This window comes from Opisthorchis viverrini, assembly GCF_000715545.1.
Source record: "Opisthorchis viverrini unplaced genomic scaffold opera_v5_102, whole genome shotgun sequence".
NCBI lineage: Eukaryota > Metazoa > Platyhelminthes > Trematoda > Opisthorchiida > Opisthorchiidae > Opisthorchis > Opisthorchis viverrini.
In genome coordinates this window covers 588,753-607,595 of record NW_008751761.1, presented here as the reverse complement: position 1 = coordinate 607,595, position 18,843 = coordinate 588,753, and the positions used below count along the sequence as shown (strand labels likewise).

At 46.5% G+C, this 18,843-nt stretch overlaps 2 protein-coding genes across 2 annotated transcripts in view; one reads left to right on the top strand and one right to left on the bottom strand.

The window, feature by feature from the left end:
• The window catches only part of T265_05525 (hypothetical protein), a gene marked incomplete at both ends in the record, with an annotated part of 57,020 nt that overhangs the window by 22,593 nt on the left and 15,584 nt on the right, over window positions 1-18,843 (top strand). The window contains 11 exons of the mRNA XM_009170559.1: window positions 5,576-5,773; window positions 5,868-5,952; window positions 6,044-6,408; window positions 6,836-7,193; window positions 7,448-7,723; window positions 8,491-8,651; window positions 9,756-10,157; window positions 11,627-12,094; window positions 15,568-15,802; window positions 15,955-16,139; window positions 18,053-18,199. Of these exons, the coding sequence (XP_009168823.1) occupies window positions 5,576-5,773; window positions 5,868-5,952; window positions 6,044-6,408; window positions 6,836-7,193; window positions 7,448-7,723; window positions 8,491-8,651; window positions 9,756-10,157; window positions 11,627-12,094; window positions 15,568-15,802; window positions 15,955-16,139; window positions 18,053-18,199 (2,880 nt within the window). The remainder of the gene's footprint in view (window positions 1-5,575; window positions 5,774-5,867; window positions 5,953-6,043; window positions 6,409-6,835; window positions 7,194-7,447; window positions 7,724-8,490; window positions 8,652-9,755; window positions 10,158-11,626; window positions 12,095-15,567; window positions 15,803-15,954; window positions 16,140-18,052; window positions 18,200-18,843) is intronic.
• T265_05524 (hypothetical protein) overlaps window positions 9,977-18,843 on the bottom strand; it is a gene marked incomplete at both ends in the record, with an annotated part of 15,348 nt that continues 6,481 nt past the window's right edge. The window contains one exon of the mRNA XM_009170558.1: window positions 9,977-10,133. Coding sequence (XP_009168822.1) covers window positions 9,977-10,133 — 157 coding nt within the window. The remainder of the gene's footprint in view (window positions 10,134-18,843) is intronic.

The following is an 18,843-nucleotide window of genomic DNA, read 5'->3' as shown; positions in this document are numbered from 1 at the left end:
GCGATAAATGTATATTCGTAATGTACTACTCATAAGGTTACTGAAAATTCGTCGCCCTTCTTGGGGCTCATCAGGCAGGCGAAGTCCCCGGATCCAAATTGCACGAAATTGGCGAAATGCACTCATTTGTAAACTAATTTGGTTTTGCAAGAGCGATTGACTTGGAACTCAGATGAATCTCTCGTTTATGATGTTTCAGCTGGGTTTCAGATGAATCTCCCACAAAACCAAACTTGTTTTCGAATAAGTGTGTTTCGCTTACTTCGTGCAATTTGGTTTCAAGTAGAACGTAAGGTTGATGGAAACTCGGGGACTGTGTCCACCTGACGAGCCCCAAGAAGGACGAAACCGGTTGTGGGCTGTCGACGAATTTTCAGCAACCTTATGAGTAGTGCATTACGAATATAGATGTCAGTGTTGTTCTCGTCAACTGTCTTGATCAACACTGTCTAACCGAGGTGTAAACTTTCACTAAGCTTATGATGGGATACTAACAGTTGCCTCTTTTACTTCTACAACAGTATTCTGCGTTTTCATTACTCCCTCAATGTTCAAGACCAGACAGTGGTACTAAACATGTTTAGTCGCAATAGCTCGCTTGTCAGATGCATATATGACATTTATCTTGGATATGGTGTTTGGTTTTGCCTACCCTGTTTATGCCATCTGTACGTTGGTTTTGCCGCAGCTGTCCACAAAACGCTACGCATTTGACTTGGCTGACGTGCCTGTTGAATCGGAATACCTGGAGGTGCGGTATTCGGCTTCCTGCCCGGCTCTACCAGCGGATCTTCAGGGTAAAACGTTTTCTCACATTTTCGGGACCAATACGTCGTTGTAAGTCTGAGTTCATTTGGATGGATTTTCGGGACCAATACGTCGTTGTAAGTCATTTGGATGACCTGCTCGCATGGTATGCAACAATCTGTTGCCTTCATGAGAGTGGTTGTGGCGTAGATTTGAGCCGGATACAGTGTGTGCAAAATTTTTATGGGCTCTTGTAGATTGATTCTGTTCGTATCCAAGTGGATGATCTGTCTTGCTAATCCCGTGCATATTTTTTCCATGAATTTCCCCTTGGCCTGAAAACCAGTCATTTGCTTACGTAACCTTCGCTGTCCGCCATGGGCATGGGGCAGATTGTTGTCAATCTCAAGTCCCCCCCCCCAAGCACAACGGTCGGTGACAAGATTCTACCCCATATCAATTTAGTGTTGGCTCAACTGGCTTGGGTCGTAGATAGTCGACAAACTCAGGCACGCAGCTCCTGGCTTAACACTGTCGATCCAAGTTTTCAGCTGGCTGCTTCGGCGGAAACATTGTTTAGGAACACAATGAGCTGCTCTCAGCTGTCATCCGAGACATTCGCATTCAGGACACATGATTGGTCTATTCTGTCCAGTCTCCACGTGGTGATGTCCGTTGAAGGCTTGTCGCTTTATCTAATCAACTGCAAAGCAGAACGGTATAGAAGGCAGTGGACAATCCTGCCGAACCTTGGACAAGTCGAGGATGAATGAATTTTCACCTTACGTACGGCCGTGTGTCTTCTTTGTCGCATAATAAGACCTCAACAGCCGGTATAGCTTCGCAGAGTCTCATTCGGTTCTGTTGCACAGTGGTTGTTTTAGAATACGGTACGTTTCGAAGGCAAGATTAGTACACCCTTTCCCCGGATAAACACCTGCATGGTTTGATCCGATGTGTGGTCATATCACCCTGTTTTCGCACATTTCAAAAGTATACGTCAACATCCGATCTACTCATGAGTTACAGTAATGCGGTATCACCTCATTGTTGGGTGTTTTACTCACACACCGCAGCAATAGGCCATTATCTATCCAATTTTTTAGTACCGTTCCACTGGAAGAAAACGAAATTTAGTCACTCACGGCTAAATACTACTCACAAGGTTGCTGAAAACTGACTTTATGAGTAGTGTTTCCCGTCGGAAAAATACTGCGATACTTCGAATATCATACCAGCTGAGTCAACCTTTGTTAAGCGCATTTAGTTGAAGTGGGTCATCATAAATTAGAGGTTCAGCTGGGATTCACCTGAGTCTCCTGTAAAAACCAACTTAGTGTGCAGGTGACCTCAAGGTTGTACGAAATATGTTGTACTGAATAGTAGCAGTTGACGCTTCGTACTACTACGTCATCCTGGTCGAATTATAAAGATTATAGCCGAAGCTACCAGACAACATTACATCTACTGTTTCAGAGAGGCATTTGTTTCTTAGCCTCCCTTCCTTAACAAGTCGGCCAAACTAGGAATCACATTCATCAACACCCCAAAGACAAATTTCCTCATGTGACCACAAACTCGTGCATCTTCATTCTGGATATAGTGATCAGACGATGCGACAACTGGCAATGAGGGTTAGAGAACCTACGCCAGTGTGGTAGCCAGAATAAGAGGGGTAGAAACGCCGAGTGTCTCATTTGTGCCTGGTTGATTTCCCCAAGTGACTGCGTCAAACCAGAATCCGTCTTCCGAATTGTGTGTCGGGCGTCCAAACGCCTATTCGTGGATATCGAATGAAGTAGGTTAAGCACGATTGAAGTCCTTGTCATTCGTCTTTTCAGTCATGACCTGCAGGGGCGAGATGGCCCAGTGGTTAGAGGCGCAAATCTACTGACCGAAAGGTTCGTGGTTCGTATCCGACCTCTGCCTGTCGACTTCTCCTGCCTAGGATTGGGCAACCTGGCAGTATCCAAGCCTTCGTGCTTCCTTCGGGTGGCATGGCAGCTAGGCACCGGAAGGGTGTTACAGCTGGACGGTTTCGACGATCCATGACCTGAGTAGGCAAAAGCAACTTATCCGGGACTTACCATCACCCTGATTCAACCATACTCAGAGTCTGCACATATTTCTGGCCGACAACCAGTAATGTTGTACGTCCCGAAAGGTTATCCGAAATCTAGTTGACCCCATCGCCGAAGAACTGCGATCTGATTGGTCGGATGTAGAACACCAGATGATTTCGTTAGGTCAAGTGGAATTCATGTAGAGGAGGAAAATGAAATCCGAAGTCCGTGTGCACACATTTGAGGCGACGTTCATGAGAGCGTGTGGCAATGACATCTGAGTACACACGAGGCTCTGAAGCAGGGATTTCTAAACTGGGTGATTTCGACAGGCTTAAAGATTCCCGGTCGTTCGTAGTCGATTTGCTTCATTTCTCCCCAATGTATGTGAAATTGTGCTGAGCACTTTTATAGCTGAACAGCAAGTCAAGACTTTTGAACAAAGTCGTTGAAACTCACTGGGAACAACGGGTACATCCATTGAAGAATGTGTCTAGCACCAGAAGCTGCGTTGGTTGCGACATGTGTTGCGTATGCTGAACCATCGTTTGCCGGAGCGAGTTTTTCCATGCCCAACTCAGATTGGCGTAAGAAGAGAGGTGGCCAACCCTTGACTTAGCTGAGGAGTTTAAAGGAGATCACGAAACGCTTGGGTGCTGTTGGTGCTACTCGCCTTCCAGGATGGGGACCGCGTGATCCTCACTGTGCCTGGTTGGAGACACTACAAGATATGGCTGCCAACCGATGTCAGTGGCGTTCTTGTTGTCAGGTAGGCACCTCGGAATGATTGTGGTAAGCTAGCACTAAGTCCCTCCCCCATGCACCTTTGCTCTTTTCTTTTCAATAAGGCTTTTAAATAAACCACGGTTGTACGGTGTTGGTGTTGAACACTGATGTCATGCTGTCAATGATGATGAACACAACGTCAACCACGGACTCTTCAACTAATGGTGGTCACTCGATATCCAGGTTGTTTAACGAAAAATTCACTGTCTTGTTTACAATGCCAGCACTATTGTTTGTTATTATTATTACTGTTATTATTAATTATTATGTTTACCACCGTATCCCACTTCAGTCTGGAAAATCTGATTCTTGAACTCCAGCTGCGTGGACCTTGTTGGCTGGTGGTAAAAAATGCAGGTACGTGGTCCTCTTTCCTTTTTCACTGTCCTTAGAGTCATCCGTTCCTTCTTATTATTTGGCGGATGTCCGTATGATTTAAGATAGATCCTGGGTCAGGATGTAGGACGGCTCGCGATACAAACCAACCACATCTATCGTTTAGGTTAGATGACGGATGTTCATCTGAAGTATGCCCGTGAGAACCAAATTCTTACCCTCCGTGATCGATGTTCGTTGGAACCCGACCATTGGGCGAGATGGTCCAGGTGGTTAGAGCGCGAATTTACTGACCGGAAGGTCCGTGGTCCGAACCCGACCTCTGCCTCTCGACTTCCCTTGTCTAGGCTTGGGCAACCTGGCAGTATCCCAGTCCTCGTACTTCCTTCGGGTGGTATGGCAGTTAGGCAACGAAGGGGTGCTACAGCTGGACGATTAGTCTTCGGTGAAGCGTATTCACCACAACACACTTCATCTTCCTCTATCGTGGGGTAATTTATACCTGTTAGCCCTCATCATTAAATTTTTTGTCCAACAATTTGGCAATCTTTTTCTAAGCTCCGTCTCTTCCATCTTCGTTTGTCCTAAACAGCACTGGTCCAACCACAGATCAGTTGGTGTCAGACGGACTTTGAAGTCAGCTGGCAGTCCGGAGTCAACTGTCCNTGAATGTCTGGAGGTGTAGGCACCTCGGAATGATTGTGTTAAGCTAGCACTAAGTCCTTCCCCCGTCCACCTTTATTCTTTTCTTTACAATAAGGCTTTCAAATGAATCATGGTTGTACGGTGTCGGTGTTGAACACTGATGTCATGCTGTCGATGATGATGAACACAACGTCAACCACGGACTCTTCAACTAATGGTGGTCACTCAATATCCAGGTTGTTTAACGAAAACTTCACTGTCTTGTTTACAATGCCAGCATTACTGTTTGTAATTATTATTACTATTATTATTTATTATTATTTTTACCACCGTATCCCACTTCAGTCTGGAAAATCTGATTCTTGAACTCCAGCTGCGTGGACCTTGTTGGCTGGTGGTAAAAAATGCAGGTACGTGGTCCTCTTTCCTTTTTCACTGTCCTTAGAGTCATCCGTTCCTTCTTATTATTTGGCGGATGTCCGTATGATTTAAGATAGATCCTGGGTCAGGATGTAGGACGGCTCGCGATCCAAACCCACCACATCTATCGTTTAGGTTAGATGACGGATGTTCATCTGAAGTATGCCCGTGAGAACCAAATTCTTACCCTCCGTGATCGATGTTCGTTGGAACCCGACCATTGGGCGAGATGGTCCAAGTGGTTAGAGCGCGAATTTACTGACCGGAAGGTCCGTGGTCCGAACCCGACCTCTGCCTCTCGACTTCCCTTGTCTAGGCTTGGGCAACCTGGCAGTATCCCAGTCCTCGTACTTACTTCGGGTGGTATGGCAGTTAGGCACCGCAAGGGTGCTACAGCTGGACGATTAGTCTTCGGTGAAGCGTATTCACCACAACACACTTCATCTTCCTCTATCGTGGGGTAATTTATACCTGTTAGCCCTCATCATTAAGTTTTTTGTCCAACAATTTGGCAATCTTTTTTTAAGCTCCGTCTCTCCCATCTTCATTTGTCCTAAACAGCACTGGTCCAACCACAGATCAGTTGGTGTCAGACGGACTTTGAAGTCAGCTGGCAGTCCGGAGTCAACTGTCCAGTTGTGAAACTCAGCGCTCTTCTGGAGCGCCAACAGGCCGAGGGGCACAGTTCTGCCGCCACGGTTCCACCTGCTCCACCACTCTGTTTGGTTGCTGTCAATGTGAAATCCGTCACTCAACCACAGGCGAACCACTCAGAAGTTTGTATTATTGTTGTTTTGTTCGAGTTTGTTCTGCTTCGCAATGGATGGTCCTATCATGGCTGTTTATTCTGTCTCTCTTTCTGTTTTCCAGATAGTATCCATCGGTCTTCTAATAAATCGTGCCTATTCATTAGATCGTCCCGTCGGGAAGAGCCTATTTCAATCACACTACCTTGGTAAGGAAAATTTTATGTTGCACGCCAAATTTCGTTCGGTGGGCTTTTTTCCTCAATAAAACTGGCTTTCCCCTTTTGTGCCTTTGCTTAGTAATGGCTCCCCCGAAAGACGCTGCTCTGCCGTACGATCTTCGAACAAAGTTACCAACCTGGGGCAAACAGTATGCTCCACCCCCGAACTCTTGGATGTCGAATCAAGAAGAGGCACCACAAACCTCTGGGTCCTCGGTTATTGGAGTCGGTGGTGTGGACATTGAACCAAACGAGCGTGCCCTTCTCGGTCGTCTCCTCACTCGAATTCACAAACTCGATCCCGATATCTTAGTTGGCCACGATCTTTGGGGTCATCAAATTGAACTGCTAGTGCAGCGTTTGAACGCGAACAAAGTACCCCACTGGCATCGAATCGGACGTTTACGTCGTTCAGCCCAGTATTCGGTTAGCGTCAACAATCGAGTAAGCATTCTTTGTGGTTTTTTGAAGGTTACCACTTTTTGTTGTTCAGTCTCTCCTGCAAACCGCATTGTATTACTCCGTTGAGCTCCAGGTAGCTCAGTGGCTAAAGCATGGACCTACTGATTGGAAGGTTTTTGGTTCAAACCCAATCTCGACTGTCTAGGCCTGAACAATCTGGTAGCATCTCAGTCCTTTCCCTTCCTTCGAGTGGCGTGACGTTCAATAAGCCCATCTTGCATGTTTTTTTTTCGGGATAGTCTCATTTGAATGCAGCTCTTACAACCATGGATTTACTTCAGAACACACAGCATTTTGTTTGAGTACTATATTCCCTAATCAGGTTTCAGGCGCCGATGCCTTTCGGTTGACTTTTCGTACATGTGTTGATGATCGATTCGGCCTCTGTTTTCACCACACCGCCCAATAGTCTTGGCTGATCCGCAATTCAATGCCTGGACGTTTGGTTTGCGATACTCGCGTGTCTGCCCGTGAACTGGTTCGTTCAAGGACCTACAACTTGAGCGACTTGGCCAATCAGGTGCTTGCCGATGTGGGAACATCTGGATGCCGCCGTCAAGTCCCTCCCTACTTGTTGAAAGTGCTCAATGGTGTTTCGAGTGCGGATGACGCCTTGGGAAGTATAGGTGTGGAATTGGCTGATTTGGAGATTGATTCTGCTGATCTGCGCTGCCTGTTTGCCACGTCCGACTTGGTCAAGCAACTTATTGATTTTTGCCTTTCGGATGCTCATCTGGCTCTGCGGTTAGCTCATCAGTTGCAGGCAAGTCCTACCTACTTCTGTAGCACCCATTGGTTTTAAACCCCTATGTGTTTTTATTGACCTAGTTTCATTGTTGTGTTTGGCTATTATGGCCTCGGTGTTGTATTCAGTGGCAATAACATTGATGCGGACGTCTCGAGCCAGGGCACAACTCTGTCTTCCCTTAATTTTAAATTTGTGATGAATAGTTTTTGCACTTTTATTTCACTTGCTACAAAACCGTGAAATCAATTATTTGGTTGTAGGTCTTGCCCCTAGCCATGCAAATCACCTGTATCTGCGGAAATGTCCTGAGCCGTACTCTCTCCGGAGGTCGGGCAGAACGAAACGAGGCCTTGCTTCTTCATGCGTTCACACAACACGGATACATTGTCCCAGACCCGCCGACGACTACACGGCGTGGTCGAGGTACACATGCAGCGGGCCAAGATGACTGGGACGTGGTGGAACATGCTGACGAAACTCAACCTGCCGCTTTGACTGGAAAACGAAAGCCCGCGTACACTGGCGGTCTGGTTCTTGAGCCGAAGAAAGGTAGGTCTGTTCATTTTTATCGGTTGCAAGCGTGCTCACCTCTCTCTCTTTTTCTCCCTCTCTCGGTAATCTCACTTTGGTCAATACATCTGGTCATGTTTTGAGAGGGGTTAGGGTGTGTCCAGATCACAATGGTTACTTCAGGATCGTTTTAGTGACATTGGGGAGGAGGGTTAAGGTCTGTGTACAACCAAGGACCACTGAGGATATCCCCCAGTGAGAATGTCTGGTAAATCGCCGATTCCGAACTCACCCACTGGCTTATGTTGAGTCCAGTTGCAGTTCGTCATTCAGTTTTAGAGAATAGGTGATAAGCCGTGTGATGAATTGCTACCATGTTCTTACTGACCATCGACCGCTCTTGTTCATTTAAGAATTTTACGTGAGGCAGTTCGATTGCGACGAAAAGATAGCGATTGTTCGTGCAGGGGCTCAAGTGCCGCGCTGAGTTCCAACGAAAGAATGTTGAATTCGATGACACATGTTGTAAGCACGACGACCTAATGTAAGAGGCATAATTTCAGAATCGCTTGTAAAACCCTCCAGGTTTTAGTTTAAAAAGACGCTAATTGTATCTCTTTTTTTCGTGGTTACTATTCGAGTTAGGTCAAGTAGCTCGCAAATGAGTTATCTGTAATGTTCTAGCTGGTCGAAGAGTCATCATCGTGGGGAGGGAGAATGAGAGGTCCTTTATTCAGTTGAGTAACATAGCTTAGAACTTGAACTTTGAAAATTAATTTAACTGTCATCACTGTTGTTCCTCACAGGTTTCTATGACAAGTACATTTTGTTACTGGACTTCAACTCGCTATATCCATCGATTATCCAAGAATTCAATATTTGCTTCACAACGGTAGACCGAGAGCTTGTCACGGGATCCGACTCGAATGTCGCAGAGTCGACGGATGTCGAAGCACCTCATTCGGAGGTAAGAGTTTCGGTATAGTGTGCCCTTTCTACACGTAAGGTTTCGGATAAATCGGGATCAACCCGACAGGCCACGCTGCCATAGTTTACTGTTGGAGACCCTTACTGGCCAAAGTACTTTTGAGATCCATACACTTGCTGAACGTTTTGCACTTATATGTCTGTTTGTTTGGATCTGCGACCTACCTCGTTGATGATTTCATTTAGCTTAGGGTACCTAACGTTCACCGTCTTGCTAGACGGACCTCAGTCATTCACTTCTACACTGATTCGTAAGGAAACGGGTTTTTTTATCATGGGAGACATCTTTCGTACTATTTTTATGGGAAGGATTTGGTATTCCTCTGTAGAAAGGACCAACTACCCAACAAAGTAGCCCAATTGTTTGTGATGTGTAACCCCCTCCACCCCATGATGGCCATGAAGCAGAGTTTCAAGTAGGTATCGCTCACGAACGGCACAGACGATTTTGCTCCGACTGTGGTCCAAAACCAAAGACATCGTTTTAGTTTTGTATGTCATTTCGCCGCTCCTGGACAAATTTCAAAGTACTCTTAGTCCTCCGCATAAGGAAGTGGTATGCAAAGCAGGGATTTTTTCAACGTCGGTTTACGTTCGAATAGTCCACCAACGCCGCACCTGAATGGTCCAAAAAAATTTCGCAAAAGGCGGGCCAGCATGCCAGAGCCGTGCGCGGCCCGCTCATGCGGATAAGCATTGCTGTGATGACTGATTGACCGCATCCTCTGAAATCATGCAAAGTTGCGAGAACTCACTTCCCCACTCTTTTGAGCACACGCACGTTGCGGTATGGTGTGGGCAGTGCACTTTCCCGCAACTGAGCGAAGCCTACACTCAGCTCATACACTCAACCAGGCGACATCGTGACAAGTATCCTGTCTCTGGATGTGTTCGTTGAAGGATCCTAGCTATGAACTCTCTCCGCACCCCCAAACCCCTTTCATGAATAGATTCCAAATATCTCACTCAGAACACTTATTCGGGCATTCAGCATATTGAAAGTTGAACCAACCCTTCCTGTGATCTGGGCTAACTACGTTTTGGTAAAGCTGATTCCGAGAGTGTTGCCTCTTTCTGTCCACAGGCCGCCGATTTGGACATTATGGTTGCTTCCCTTCTGGCCACAGTCCAAGGAACTGCAGGAGGTTCGACAACTGTTACTGACCCAAGATCGCACCAACCGCGCCTGCCAACTGCTCAGACTCCCGGTCTTTTGCCCGCCGAGATTCGTCGTCTAGTCGACTCACGTCGTGAAGTGAAGAAATTGATAACGGCGGCTTCTAACAGCGCCAATCCTGATCAGGCTCAACTAGCCCAATGGAATACTCGACAAGCTGCACTCAAGCTGACCGCCAACAGTGTGTACGGTTGTCTTGGTTTTGCCGCCTCACGTTTTTGTGCTCGCGGTTTAGCTGCTTTGGTCACCGGACTAGGTCGAGCTGTCCTGATGAACACGCGAGATCTGGTTGAAAACATGAACTTTGAGGTCAGTTTTCAGCTGTGGCATTTTTTGTCATGCGGTTGCTGTCCCACCCACAAAAGCTGGTAGCCTCATCCCCAGAGGTAAATCTGTGAGGAGTAATCCCTTCAGAGCAATGAGCCAAGTGGCCTCTTCCATTGTGAGAGCTGGGAAGTTCCACACATTCTATGACCCTGATATGCTTCGAGCGAAAAATGTAACAGTCAGCGTCTTTCGATCGATTGGTGCTTTACGGTAGTACTTCAGAAACAGTTATCATCACGTACTACATGAATCTAATGTGCTTTTATGTCCCGTGAATAGATACGCCCGTTAGCACACGGAATGATATAGTTGAAATCGACCGGATATCTCCTCATTCCCCTGTCACATGTTAGTCTGGGTCACTGGGTTGTTCACTAAGCCAGTCAATTCAGTTTAAAACGTCTCATCACCAGTTGCATCATCAACGAAGGTTTGCGCTACGTCGGTGAGATCACGCTGAGTAGTGGGGTGCATGCGTTCCTATATGTATTGCTAGCCAGACCTGACCAAAGTCAAATAGACTATCTCAAATACCGCGTTGACTTCAGCCAATCAGAACCTACCATTGTATGGCTAAATAACCAATCATAATCGAAAAATGGAAGCAAGAGGGCAGTTGGTTGCCTATGTGAGTGTCCCCGGTACGATTACTTCTTACCCGTCACGAAATGTACTGACTGTCATACTGTCATAAATGATTTTTTTTAATCCGACGACCCAATTTGATAGACACGTATCTCCTCACTGGTTGTGGATAGCCTCAAGACAGCTGAAATCCCATCCAGTTATTTGGTAAATCGTTTTTCCTGCGATATCATTTGTTCTCGTCATCCTCAATCATTGAGTTATTCCTTCAAATTGAAGGAGTTCCAAAACGCAGGCTTGTTGTAGCTTAACCCCATGAGTTGTACGGACCTGGGGATGTCTGAAACATGCACTAAAGTGCAGCTGTCAAGTTTCTGCTCCAATGGTGTTATTTTGTTCATTGTTTGTAGGCAGGAGGGGCATAGAACGATTATTATTATTTACTATTCCACATGTACCTACCTGAGGTCTACTTTTGTGTGATCAGAAGGGGTTGGGAAGGGACATGGGTGGACACTGAACTGCGCGGGCAAATGATGCCTCCTGGTTGCCCAGTCCGAGGAAGGGTTTTGGTTAACGTATCCTTGACTCAAAAGTCTGGTCCACAAGGCAGTGAGAGGACGTAGGGTTTTGTTCGGGGACCCTGACCCTAGCCTCTGACTCAAAAGTCCGACCCACGAGACAGTGGGAGAATGTAGGGTTTTCTTTGGGGACCCTTCCCGGAGCCGATGACTCAACGGTCTGACCTTCTCGGCTGCAGGGGGTGGCCTAACCCGAGGGCATTACTGTCTCATTCCTGATGATCTGCTACGTATTACCAATTCGTCAATTCCTACTCTGGTTGATTTCTATGCTGCTCTTTCTAGGTAATCTACGGTGACACGGACTCAATCATGGTCAACACAAACTCAACTGACTTGCTCACTGCGCTGTCGATTGGTGAAAAAGTACGTCACGAGGTGAATAAACACTACCGGCTGCTCGAACTGGACACAGACGGAGTGTACGCGGCGATGTTGTTGCTGGCCAAAAAGAAGTACGCTGCACTTGCCATTCAAAACCCCATTCAATGGGCAGCAGCTTTCAAAGCTGCGCAGGCCAAACACCAGCCCGCTCTCCCTCCACCCAAGACGAAGCAGGAGATGAAAGGACTGGATATTGTGCGACGTGATTGGTCCGCAATAGCGGTCAGTGTCGGTCGCCGGTGTGTGGCCGCATTGCTGAGCGGTGAGCCGAAAGACGTGATACTCGAACGAATCCACACGGACTTGATTGAAACAGCGGAGAAAGTGCGCGAGGGAAAGATGCCGTTGTCAGACTTTATCATCACCAAAGTGAGTGACTAACTGTCAGCTGATATGTCCCCTCTGTTGGTATTTTCTTCCATAGACAACGAGCATGTCCTCTGCTTTAGTACACATCTACTGTGGTTGTTACCCTTCAGGATGCCATCTGTGTGAACATGTGTTCAGCTCACCAGAGACGCTAACAACTGATATCAATAACGCTCTAATGTCTTTATCTTTTAGACGTCCATTTCTGTATCTGAGGGTGTGAATACTTGCAAATGGTCGTGATAGACTGACACTGGCCTCTTTCTGTAAGTGTTTCATCTGAAGATCTGAGAAAACAGCGAATGGCAATTCATTGGTGTTGTGTATACTGATGGTGAGATGAAGCCTCATGTCAAGCTCCCATTTCAAATGCTCTTCAGGTCTCTTCACACACACGTGGAACAAGGTTTCGATGTGGTCCTCGTAAACAAAGAGAAAGCAAATGTGCCGCATAAAAAATGCGAAGTACCGCAATGGACTTAGCTTTGTGCTCACTCAAAATTAAAAAAAGATTGAGGCCATTTGGGGGTCTCTTTCCTATAAATTCAACTTGAGGAGCAGGTTGTACCTTCACTACCAAGGCGTGAGAATTCACTGCTTGCGCAACGTCCCGCCGTTCCTCGAGGTATTTTCCACCAAACCACTTCATACCCTTGAGTAACTCACAATGACCTCATGATGAACCGAAGACAGATCTGAGTGTGTGGGTGACGGAATGCTACTGATGAGCGTATTTCAAAACGAGGTGAAATTGCGAGCGTCCGCATCGAAACTTATGAGTTTGTTGGATAATGTACAGTAAACGCCCCACTCTGTTCGTGGTAGATCACCAACAGTATTGTCACTACGTGGACGATATCTTCGTACTTTCCGACGAAAACATCGGTACGATAGACTATGGAGCGCTTTTCATTCAGTTCTTATCGCTATCAAATTTACTTTCGGACCAGAACAAAACAGACAGTTCCCTTGATCTCAGTATTCAAAAGAAGACCTTGCAGCGCGAAATAAAAAACTTGGATAGGCCAGTATATTCACTTTAATGGCTTCCCTTTGTTGCAAAAGAAGCAATGGAATGCAGATATGCTCCTCCGATTGTTTACTAGAAGAACTAGACTTCTCTCGAGAAATACACTCATTTGCAAATCAATTTAGTTTTCACGAGAGACTCAGCTGAATCTCTCGTGAAAACTAAATTGATTTGCAAATGAGTGTATTTCTCGAGAGAAGTCNAGATCATAAGGTTGACGGAAACTCGGGGGCTGCGCCTACCTGATGAGCCGCAAGAAGGGCGAAACCGGTCGTGGGCTGTCGAAGAGTTTTCAGCAACCTTGTGAGTAGTTCCCTTTATGAAAAAACAACTAGACTCCTTTGGACTCACATTCTCGCTAAGCGGATAACCTGAACGTTTCGTACTCAACATTGTCCAATCTGCAAAACACCATACTCAACAATGTCCAGTTGGGAAATAGTGCATCTACATAAGACCCCCATTCAAAGAGAACTAAGTACCAGAAGGCTTACACTTAGGCTCTTGATACGACAAACGGCCGCTATTATATGCTTGAGTTGTTTCAATTCCAGCTCCACTATCAGATTCCTTTTGAGAGACGAATTGCCAAGTTCTACCACCAGCTTCCGGATGTACTCATTTGTATACCCATGCCAAGTGTTAATCGTACGACAAGTCGCTTGTCGGGCAGACTACGATGACAGTCCCATCTCCTCGAGATGCGGTTGTGAATAAACCGGGCTCATATGCATTTGCGTCAAATCTAGTCGAAATCAGTCTTGTTACCAATAATGAGCATGCCTTCCATACCATATACCAGGTCCCTCTGAACTGATCACTTCTAGCACGATCGTTCGCCGAGGCGATTGGAATCCGACCACATGATCCACAATTATGCGTCCAAAGGAAACTTGTGCAACCTCTGAGTTTGAGCCGGTCCCACAAACTCGTCTGGCATTAACGTTTGACTTTGTGACCCATTGACCTGTGTACTGTTTATCCCTCACCTTTCTTTTTTTTCTTTCTTTAAAGAGTATGTACCTACGGTTCTCAGATAACCTTTGCACAGCATCTCCGGCTTGATGCACTATCCAAGACGAGTTATCTATAATTTCCACGGATACCTTTAGTTACATAAAGCTTTTAGATTCACTTTCGTTTATGAAGAGAAGCCGTTTATTTGATCATTGTTCAGGTGTTCAGGTGTAGCACCCTTTCGGTGCCTAACTGCCATGCCACCAGAAGGAAGCACGAGGGCTGGGATACTGCCACGTTGCCCAAGCCTAGACAGGGAAAGTCGAGAGGTAGAGGTCAGGTTCGAGCCACGCACCTTCCGGTCAGTAAATTCACGCTCTAGCCACTTGAACCATCTCGCCCCATTGATCATTGTGTCGTTACCGGTTGCTAGACAAGAATGTGAAATCCGCCCCATGGGGTTTCCTAACAAAATCATTGATGCGACCGACCAGATAATCCAAGACCGAAGACAGAAAGCTGTGGAGAAGTTTCGCTTTAACTCCAGTCCTGTACAAGAATGCGTGGATGTTTAACTATGACGCTCAAGGCCTTTTGCCCCTGTGTCAACCGGATCTCAACTTCGTGAATTTGCACCTCAGATTCTCTGTTCTATCGCTTACCAAAGTATTTTTACCGTCTCTAGTTGAGACCCCCCTGCAAATAAAGCCAACCTATGCCACGTAGCCGAGTTAGTTGGTAATGACCCATGCTAGGGTTACTGGTTGACCTTCAGCTTAATACCAAAAGCGGCTAAGGGACCAGGCATATCTACTGCAGTTCTCTAGTATTTTCTGGCTAATTTATGTGTACAGCCGAAGTCCGGTAGGTTGGTGGCACCATGCCTCCCCCAATGAGCACGTGAGTGTGTGTTTTCATCTCCAGTATTGGCAATGTTTCAGCTTTCTACCGATCGGTGATACTCTTCAGCTGCAAAACCTGCGTACTTGCCTCACAGTGGTTATGGCTGCCACTGTTTCTCTCGCTGATGATTTGGGGAGGTGGGGTAGATAGAACCCCATTGGGGGTGGTAGCTGATACAATTGATGCGTCAACGGACTTTCCAATTGAGGAAATCGAGAAGACAGCTATACATTGAAAGAAACAGCTTGAGTGCATGAGCGCCATGCGACTGGGTCGTGTCTGACAATGTTTCCAACCGTTGCTTTGTCCCGTTTCTGAGTCCCCATCCAGGGAGACAATAATGACAGCGCAGCTGGCTGGTAATGGCTTTCATACTTCGCTGCCAATTCATTGTTTGACCTCCCTGTGGTTTGTTTCCACCCTTCGTGTGGTTTTTCGAAAAGGATTGTTCAAGGAGGGTCGGTCGACTGGTATGCGGAGCAAGCCAACGCAACCTACCGATCCATGAAAATTCGTCTTCGTTTCTCTCTGGTGATTGATGGCTGTCATTTGTTATATTACCTTTTACCGCGTCTATTGTCAGATGTTGACCAAAGCTCCTGAGGATTACGCGGATGCGAAAAGCCAACCTCATGTCCAAGTGGCTTTGCGTTTGAACAACTCCGTTGGTTCGAATGACGGTGGAGCAAGGCGTCGTCTGAGAGCTGGTGATACAGTGGAGTATATCATTTGTAATGATGGCTCTGGTTCCGTGGCAACGCAGCGTGGTTACAGCCCTGGTGAACTGACCAATCGTGGTGTGAGCAAGTCCGCTGATGGTAAGTTTCACCGATAGATGTGTGCTATATTCTTGTTCGATTTTATCAGTTGATTAGAACGAACTCCGGCAATAGTTATCTCTTGGGAGAAAGTCTCGTTGAACGATACAATTTGATTTGTCACTTCTGTCTTCTCCCTCGTTCCCAACCAGATCAACAACCGAGCCTCACAGTTGACGTAAATTACTATCTGGCACATCAAATTCACCCGGTTGTCAGTCGTCTAGTCGCACCGATCGAGGGAACCTCTCCTGCGCGCATTGCCGATTGCCTCGGTCTAGATCCAAGTGGATACAGGAGGCAAGCAGTTGATGTTGCTGGTGGCGATGAGGACGAGGTACGTGCCTCACGGGGTTTGCTGTTAGGTGTCAGCCTACACTTTGATCATCTCATCGTAATTTGCCCCCCTTCCGATTTTTTTTTGCGTTTTTCTGGCATTTGAATTAATTGCCCAACTTGAGGGCATCTCTTCATACTAGCGTCGTATCCTGGTTCGCAACCGGCAACTGCGCTTCCCACAGTGTGCGTGATAGTCTTATTGTTGAATCCGTGAAGGTGAAAATACTGGTAGGTTTCCCGGACATTGGAGGTTAGTCGATTTTCTATCCAAGTGCCTCGGTTCGAACCAGTTTTCCTCAACGTTTTCATTGCTCACTAAACGGGTTTACAGGGGCAAGAGGGACCTACAATGAGGAACCTCCTTATGAGTGGATGGATATCGAAATGCGTAAAATAACGAACCTACCAGTGGGACTTGAATGGTACCATAATACGTAGAGGATAACTGACGCGGAAATTAAAACGTATCATGAAGGTTCGAAGTCAGAGTCTCACGAATTTGAAGCGTACAAGAATTAGCAGGAGAATTGTGGAAGGCGATGAGCCTTGAGGATGAATGAGGAGGGAAATGAGTATGTTTGGTAACTATGGTTGGAACTTGACTTGAGGAAGCGGATCTTGCGACTGAGTGATTGTTAGAGCGGGCCGTACGAGACGAGTTCAGTGGATCGTTTGCTGTGGTAGCAGCGCTCAACTTGCGAAAGAGGGGTTACAGCCCGGCAATGAAGGGTTATGGGCAAGACACTTCATTAGTTAAAACTCGAGTTTACTGACCGGAATGTCCGTGGTTCGAACTCGACTTCTCCTGTCTAGGCTTGGCCAACCTGGCTTGTACTTCTTTCGGGTGGAATGGCAGCTAGGCACCGAAGGGGTGTTACAGCTGAACGATTATCTCATTTTCTTTATTGGTGAGATTTATCTATCAGATCATTTGTTAAGACAGACAAATCAACTCTTAATTAAATGCTAATTACGAGAGAGAGGTTTGTCGAAGGAGCACCACTCCAAATTTGACAACAGTACTTCCGCGTGAGATAGATCCGGGGGGATGGTGCTTAATGTAGAATGTAGACAGATATCTACCAGAACGTAAGAGGTAACCCAATTTCCTGCAAGCTGAGGTTGCAATTACTTCCACGCGTGAGGATCAACTGAGATTGCCCGAAAAGGACAGACCGAGGAGGAACAGTTGAATGGTTGATGATCCAGGTTAGAGTGAACAAATAATAGAAGTCTGTTTAAGAGAGAGGAACGTGTGTAGATTTGGTGGAACTGATTGTAACTGCGAAGCTATCTACCCTACCGCTGATTGGATCAGCGATGACCCTCTGGAACGAGCCGTGCATGGGCGACTATCAGCTGATATCCAATCAATCGCAAACACTTCTGTTCCATGGCCTGACACATTGACAACCTAGTTGTGGCCTCTGAACAATGGGTGGCGCGCCCGAGTGAGGCGAAGTATCTCTCGTTTCAGAATTCCCTTAAAAAATTGTTCGCCCGAGCTCGTTTTCTGCTTAAACATGTGCTCCCATTCATATCTTTTTCCCATCATATGTAAGAGACCGTCATCCTCTTCCCAGCGCCGCACTGCCTTTAGTTGCTGGATGACCAATGTAGATCATCATCATCATCATTGTCAGCTGTAATAACTGCGTACTTGCCGTACAGTGGTTGTAGCTGCCTCAGTTTCGTTCCCCGATGATTCGAGAGGTGGGGTAGGTAGCTGTTATTACAGCTGACAGTGATGATGGTAGGTAGCTGTGCATTGAAGGTGAGAGCTCTTTACATGCGTGGTTTCACTAAGTCTCACTTCAAGATGATGGACTTCACTGAGAGCTTTATGTTTTCAAACGTTCGCCCAACTTTATCACTTGGTGCCTCACTTGTGTTATCCCCCCTCTTTGTTAGAACATTGATTGCACCGTTGGATCCAATGCGGGAGTGACCGCATGGGGTGATGTGGAACCATTGTATCTACCTTGTCCGCAAACGTGTGGCGGACCACAATTGGAGATCAAGCCATCCGGTCTGACTGCTCTCTCCAAAGCTTGGGTGGTGAGTTACATTGCACTGATGCTTTAATTAATAACGCCACGGATGTTGAGATAAACAACCGTGAACAACTGGTATTTGCCTACCACACCTGTCTGCTATAAAGAAGTACGCGCTTCTCCTTAATTGGTAGTATTGACCTACCTTATTCCATGGTCAGTTAGCGCGACGCAGCGATTTCAAAACAGACTAACGGTTATAATCGTATTAGAAACGTCCATTTGAGAGTGCTGCAAAGAGTTGACTTTCTGTGAATCGACGAGAAAGCGGGTCATGTCAGGGTAAGATGATATCAACGAGGTGAGTTTCTCACCGTCAACTCTGTGAAACTCCGAATGGCATTCAATCATGAGCTAGCTTACCCTGGTAAGCAGTGATGAAACACCATCGTGCGTCGGCTTTCCAGCTATGTTTTATCAATCAGGCAATAATCCCGTGTTTTCTGCTATTCGCTAGACCTGTAACTAACCTCGGGGAATATAGGCTGACCGGTCAATGAGGGAATCAAACGTGGTAACTAGGTTCCGTTCTGACCTGAAGATTCGGGATTGGCCAAGTCCCGGATCTTGGTGTTTCCGGAGGAAATTTCTGCATTTCATGTTAGGAACAGTTAATCTGAAGCTGTGGAAGAATCTGGATATATATAT